Here is a 7,500-nt window from a genome sequence, read left to right as displayed (position 1 = left end):
ATTTTTTATTAGGTCTAATCAAGATTTGACAAAATGGACCAAGAATTGATATACACTCAATATCGATTCAACAAGAAGCGAAAATTCGCTGAAATTTTGGAAATCTTCTGTCGGAGTATTTCAACGTATTTCTTTCTCATAGCGTCATAACCCAATGACTCACCTATTTACCAAAGTATACTATCAAAACCAAATTAATCTGGGTCAGTCCATGAACTATACAAGGGATTATAATAGCCTTTGTGACTTTTTTCCTGCCTTCCCATGGTTAACTTGTTGTCATGGCAATCACGTTTTAAACGTCATCTGTGCATATCTCGGCCATGAACATACAGATTTGTTCGGTTAGGGCATGGCGTGATACACTTAACCAAAAGTTTGACTGGCCGATTCCAATTTGTAAGTACGTCAGTGTAACCTGGAGCATCTGTCAACATTTACATTGCATATTAATATATACAAGATACATATCATAATATGGTAGGTATGCTAATCACGTGACATTCTCAACACAAATAGCATGACAATGCCTGTCCGTCATTCTAAGTACCTCGTACCACTGTACTGTACCCCGAGGTCATATTATGTAGGGCATTATAAGTTTAATAACCGCATCATCTTAAATAGGGACTATATGAAAGGTTGTTTATACCGGTTTGCTTTACCTGACTGTCGTAGTCCTGTCTCATGTGCACCACGCGTACAATGTTTGTCCTCGGTTCAAACCCGACGCCTTGCAAGATTTTAATTAGCGATAGAACCTACGCAGTAGTTCTGACTATACGATTCAAATTCCGATCAAAAGAATTTTCTATAAATTAATGATTTTATATACGACGGTGGAAACCGTGCTTTCAGATAACTTCAACCATTGCAGCAGTTAACGTTGTCTATAGATGCCGTTGATGAGAACGTCGTTTTATCAGCGTATATAGTTAGTAATGGACAATTTAAACTGGCTTTCAAAGTGCCGAAAAGCATTCCCCTTCTCGCAGTATCAAACTGAAAAGAGAACAAAAGAGTGTGTGCCTCTGGTGTAGATTTTTAGCGGTTATTTTAAATGTCTGTGAAGGTTAGTCATATGGTATACGGCAATGCATGGCTAACTTTAAAAGATGTAAACAAACCCGTCGATAAGAAAATGACACCGTGAATCTACGTCAGAGGCACAACATACAACACAGTATATTTTTACTGATTATGTTTCGCTTCGTCGTCTGCAGCTGGTTGGGCTTAAATTTTACTAACAAGTCTTATGCAACAACAAATCTTATTATTAAACTTCGGTACTATTATCTCTACGCGTAATGCCATCATACGTGCCATTGATGAGTTCTGCTCGAACACTGAACTGTTAACTGCACCAATGGATTTACCAGTTACCATTATATCGTTATGACTTGGTACGACCTTCGTGACCTAGCAACTCGGTGGAAATATATCACAGACTCATGCACAGAAAGTGTATCATGACCTATTAAAAGTAACATTCGTTCCTCAGACTCGTACACATTCACATAAAAGTGTATCGTGCCCTCAACGATAATCCATAGAAAGTGTATCATGCCCCCTGACCGATAATGCCAGTTACCCTAGATTCAAAACATAGAAAGTGTATCATGCCCTGACCGATAATGCCAGACACGTACACATAGAAAGTGTATCATGCCCCCTGACCGATAATGCCATTGTTACTCTAGATTCAAAACCTAGAAAGTGTATCATGCCCTGACCGACAATGCCATTGTTACCCTAGATTCAAAACATAGAAAGTGTATCATGCCCCCTGTACGATAATGCCATTGTTACCCTAGATTCAAAACCTAGAAAGTGTATGCCCATACCGATAATACCATACATGTACACATAGAAAGTGTACCATGCCCTGACCGATAATCCCAGACACGTACACATAGAGTGTACCATACCCTGAAAGCTCCCATGCGTATCACAGACTCGTCAAATAGAAAGTATATCATGCCCCCGGATCATGCCATAAAGCATTACATGTAATGTCTAATTACAATCACAAAACCGTTCCACAAATAAGGAAAAATGATACAATAATAACACCTCCGTAGTTCCATAACTCAGACACATATAAAGAGTGTATCATGGACCGAACGATAGTCTAATCGCATCATAGACTCGTACACATTCAAAGTGTATCAATCGCTGAATGATATTCTATTCGCGTTACAGACTCATACACGTACAATGTGTATCATTCACCTGAAGGCTCATCCGTGACACATTGCGTCCATTAGATGAAGCGAAGATTGATTTTAGAGAATTACCGAACTATTGGTACAACACACCACTTCTACCCTATTGCAAATTAACTTTCAAAATTCATAATTATGATTTTATTATTTACATTGACCATGAATGCATTTCGCACATATGGATAGCACAAAATTCAACTTGAAAAGGCGAAGATGTTTTTGCCATTTTTATGCCAAAACAATGTTCAAAACCGAACAAATGAGCAAACAAACAAACAAACAAACAAACAAACAAACAAACAAACAAACAGACAGACAGACAAATGAAATAATCTGTCCAATGTGCCCCGTAAATCACCAGAAATATAACATATTCCTAGCAAAGTCACTTACTGAGTGAAAGAGTAGGCAATAAGTTTCTTTCATGGAAAGCAATAGTTATTGACCGTGATTTGCCAGTGTTGAAACGAGTATACCATTAACGTTCTAATGTGTTGATTGATCACCATTCAAAGTCAAGTGTACACCCTGCCATACGCTCCTTATAGACTTGATCAAACTCAGTGTTTTGGTTCACAGTAAAATGGTCTCTCCAGCCACCCACAACACCTGGAAAGAAATGTATATCTTCAGAGCCAAGTCCATTTGATAAAATAGTTCGTGAATTTCTATCTCTCTCTGTCATTTGAGATCATTTGCAGCTAAAACAGACAGCGTTTGCCAGAAGATTTAGGCAACATATACATTTCTATCTATCTATCTATCTAAAGTATCTATCTATCTATCTATCTATCTATCTATCTATCTATCTATCTATCTATCTATCTATCTATCTATCTATATAGCACATTTATATAGCGCCAAATATCCAAAGTTAAACAATGTTCAGTGGCGCTTAGATTTACAACGGAAATGCTCTCTGAAAGATGTGAGTTTTAAGTGTCTTTTGAAAATGTTGACAATGGGAGAGGTTTTTATATCCAAGGGTAGAGAGTTTCAAAGCATACGAGCTGCAGAAGGGAGGGAGCGGCGACCGTAGGAAGCCAGATTCTATCTGGGTGTGTACAGAAGGAATTTATCCGATGAGCAAAGAGTGAGTGATGAAGAACGAGGTGTAATTAAGTTCCTGAGATATTGTGGAGAGATTTGTAAGTGATGAACAAAAGTTTGAACACAATACGATGGGGTACTGGAAGCCAATGAAGTTACTTTAGAAAAGGGGTTATGTGGTCCAATATCTTAGTGCCTGTGACAATCCCAGCTGCTGTGTTTTGATCACGTTGTAAACGCTGTAACTGAGCATCAGGCCAATCATATAATACAGCATTACAATAGTTCAGCTTTGAATTCGAAGATAGAACAGCATGCATGGACGAGAGTGGCACAGGAATCCCGAGACAAGTATTTTCTGATACGTTCAATTTTGCGGAGGAAGAAGTGAATGGCACGGAAGGTGGCACTGATATGTTGTTGAAATGTAAAATTGTCATCAAATATAACACCAATGTTTCTTGCAGATGAAGTAGTTTCAATAACACTTGAATAGATATTGATGTTAGAGGCAACAGTAAATGATCGAATTTGGAACAAATTTAAAATGACTTCAATTTATCTTAGAATCGTTCAACTTCAGTTTATTTTGTGTCATCCAGCTCATAATATCGTTGACACCTTCTTCAACAGAAGACACGACAGAGGTGGTATTGGATTACTTAAAAGACAAGTACAGTTCATTGCCATCAGCGAATTAATGAAACTGAAGTTTATGATGACAGATAAGCTGTCTGAGTGGTGAAATATAGATTGTAAACAGTAGAGGTCGTAGAACAGAGTCCTGAGGTACTCCAAAGCATAGCAATTGAGCCAGTGAAATTTTCCCCATTAGCATTAACTGATCACCAGACGTCTAAACGATGTAGTTCAAAATTCTATCTCATGAAGTACATGCCTAAAGGACGTCTGTTCCACGACAGGAGTGACTGGTGACCTTTGACATCCTCGATCCAGGAATTACTTTGTTGTCTTTATTAATATCGTAACTAAATCAGTTTATTCACAATAACTTTGATTCAAAAATCGTGCGCCATGCTCCGGTCTAAAACTGAAGAATGGTGTGTGTTTTATTGAGATAGTAACACTACATCACAACTTACCCTTTCGAATGAAGGAGTTCTCTTTACCAGGGCTAATGTAGTTAGGTTTAAATGTATTTTCCATGTTGACCGTTGGGTTCCTTTTCATCTTTTCAAATGAACAGTGATCGACAATATCATCTACAGTTTGTTCATTAAGATCAACGTTTAAAAACTCGGCAATCTTCTCTACAGAGCTCTTTGCGTCCTAAAAGAGGAAAAATGCTTTTGTTCACAAAATAGTTTCTGAGGTAGGAATTTGGTGTTCAACATATTTCGGGTCAGATTATAATATAGATGTGCTCTATTTCTGTTTTTGATTATTTTAAATGCCGTAGTGTATAGTCAGGTTACAGCATTAAGTAAGCTTACCTTATAAACCTTCTCTATTAAAATAGTCGAATCATTTATCAACAAGCTGTGAAAACGTAAAACCATCTCACATAGTAATTTCATTATTTAATTTCAAGAAGTTAAATTCTGGTTACCAAAAACTTAAGGCGACAAACAGCTGATTATAATTCATTCTACTTTCTCACAATTGATAAGAAATTTTCAATGTAATAATTTTGTAACATTCGATAACAAAAACATCAATGTAGTAATTATTCATGTGTTTGTTGTGTCTCTGTTATTGTTAGTCTTGAGTTGAAACATGTCTATCTTTTGTGTCAAAAACGTAATGTTCCATGAGTGAAACACCAAGCCAACATCATTTTAGCTGTAATGTTCCATGAGTGAAACACCAAGCTTATATCATTTCAGCTGTAATGTTCCATGAGTGAAACACCAAGCTTATATCATTTTAGCTGTAATGTTCCGTGAGTGAATCACCAAGCTTACATCAGTTTAGCTGTAATGTTCCATGAGTGAAACACCAAGCCTACATCATTTTAGCTGTAATGTTCCATGAGTGAAACACCAAGCCTACATCATTTTAGCTGTAATGTTCCATGAGTGAAACACCAAGCCTACATCATTTTAGCTGTCGACAGCTGAGCAGACGACTTCTTGAAGTCAAATGGGCTATATAGCCTTATAGGCTATATAGCCTTACCTTACCAGAGTTTTATATTTTCCTTCACCAAAATCCATGAAGACGTACCCTTTTCATGTCTTCGTATTTCAAAAACAGGACATTTCCATCATCTTTGTGTTTCCACCAGCCTAAGACGTGGTCAAACCAATCCCCATAGTCAACTAAAGGTGGAGATAATAAATACAAAAATCAGTAAAAGTTTGGGCCATTTCAAATGTTGTCTTTGACCCAGTAACTCCTTCTCACATAACTATAACAATTTATAATCCCAACATTATTGCATTATGATAAATTGTGCTCTTGAAGACAAAGGTTGTTACAGATTTTAAAAGCGTTCACGTTTGCCTCAGTTTAGTTAGCCACAATTTAGTTTTGACGCACACGTTAATGGTGACAGCAACCTTCAAGTTGATAATGAAAGGTCATGTTGTAAATCAGTGAGAAATTCCAAAGTTTGATGAACGAGTCTTCTTATCAAATCATTCATCGCATCATTGCCATGGTCATTTGAGATCAACGTACAGCAATGGCAGAAATCAAAGTCGTGTAAACGTATAGACTGTCGACAGTCCATTTTGTTTTCCTCTTTGGTTATTTACTCCTATACATTTTTTAACATGCACAGTGAACTATACCTTTTTTGTTGATAAACAGGTCATAGAACATATTCCATGTACCGTCCTTGAAACCATAACCTGACGCTAGTTTGTAGAAGTGATAGTATGAAACTGCTGTGTCTTTCGGATTTCGAACAACATATATTATCTATGACAGAAAAAAATTTCAATTTAGGTAGCCATTTTGGATATCGTGCGTGTCAAAGTTCAACCAATGTAAGATCATGTTGTGTCATTTACTACTTACGATCGCATATACAATATACAATGACTGAAAACTCTCCCAAATTCGAATGAAGACGGATTTTTCATTCAACGTTGTTCACGATTCGTGTATTTTGTTTGAGTATGACACAATCTTTACCACTGGCTAATATGATGTAATATAATTACGACCTTTGACATCACATTTCCAAAATGGCTACTCGGATATCCAAGTGTATAAAATGACGTCATTCTAGTGATTACTATTATGCTCTAAATGACACTGAACATGCTTGGATTCCCAGTTTACATCAAGCCATTGAGAAAATGATGTCAAATCAGACGAGCGAGGATTGGGAATTAATACGCATGCTTGACTTATTATGGACAGTTAGGCCTACATCTCAGAGAACACCTGATAGTTATAAAAGAGATTTTTTTAAAAACAAGCATCTATAATCAAAGACAATCTCTTGATCAAAAAAGTGAAAAAAAATTGTTAATTGAGTATCGTTCACCACTGATCCACTAGTGAATGATGGAACTGTAAAAGTACTTTTCGCAATTTTCACGATTTTATTATTTCTTTCTAGAATACGTAAAGAAGGTCCAAGGTCGGCGTGAAAAACTTAGTGGGGTCGGGTAACCGGAACCAAACAGTTTTTAGGCCTAAAAAACACTGAATGTACCATGTTTAACTTGTACTGCCAGGGATCGATTACAGTGTACAGACGGGTGTGTGTCTACATTTCAAAATTACATAGAATTTTGAACATGATAATTTGAATGTTTGCTGTCTTACCTTAGATTTCTTTTGGATTGCCTCAGTTGGGAAATAGCAGTATGGGAGATGAGATCGTAAAACTCGTGGTGACTGCATCGATTCAATATGTTTTAGACTGTTCATAGCACTTATTGTACCCTTCTCAGGAATTATCATTCTATCTTGAATGAACCAGGGAATGATGGGCTTTAGGAAGGCCAGGAGATAGAAAAGCCATTCTAACCTACAGTAAAATAAAATAAAACACATGCACAGCACCATCACAAATAAAACCCAGCATTATCACAATGTAGTCACAAAGGGTAACTATGGTCGTTAGAGTAAACTGTTGTGTTGTGGTTGCTAGGGGTTTCGTTCACATCAATGTTGGTGCTCCTTTACGTGTAATATACAGACACCCCACAGCACATTTACACATTTTTAAAAAGAATTGCCTGAGACTAGGCAATCTATATAGGTACCAAATAAAGGTTTCTGAGCTAACCGTTGCCAGAAGAAA

The 7,500-nt window shown here is 36.9% G+C and overlaps 1 protein-coding gene across 2 annotated transcripts in view; it reads right to left on the bottom strand.

Moving 5' to 3' along the window:
• Nucleotides 1-901: 901 nt before the first annotated feature.
• Nucleotides 902-7,500, bottom strand: part of LOC144451872 (uncharacterized) — a 22,362-nt gene continuing 15,763 nt past the window's right edge. The window contains exons 8-13 of one of the 2 annotated variants that reach the window (XR_013482310.1): nucleotides 7,020-7,224; nucleotides 6,032-6,161; nucleotides 5,463-5,557; nucleotides 4,379-4,565; nucleotides 2,619-2,834; nucleotides 902-1,002 (exon numbers count right to left, since the gene is read on the bottom strand). Coding sequence is in view for 1 of the 2 variants with exons in the window: in XM_078142788.1 (XP_077998914.1) it covers nucleotides 2,728-2,834; nucleotides 4,379-4,565; nucleotides 5,463-5,557; nucleotides 6,032-6,161; nucleotides 7,020-7,224 (724 nt within the window). In the remaining variant the exon portion in view is untranslated. Of the gene's footprint in view, nucleotides 1,003-2,404; nucleotides 2,835-4,378; nucleotides 4,566-5,462; nucleotides 5,558-6,031; nucleotides 6,162-7,019; nucleotides 7,225-7,500 lie in introns of those variants that run through there. The other variant, XM_078142788.1, reaches the window with a different exon arrangement.

This window comes from Glandiceps talaboti, chromosome 21 (genome assembly GCF_964340395.1).
Source record: "Glandiceps talaboti chromosome 21, keGlaTala1.1, whole genome shotgun sequence".
NCBI classification, from domain to species: Eukaryota; Metazoa; Hemichordata; class Enteropneusta; family Spengelidae; genus Glandiceps; species Glandiceps talaboti.
This window is presented reverse-complemented; position numbering and strand designations above follow the sequence as displayed.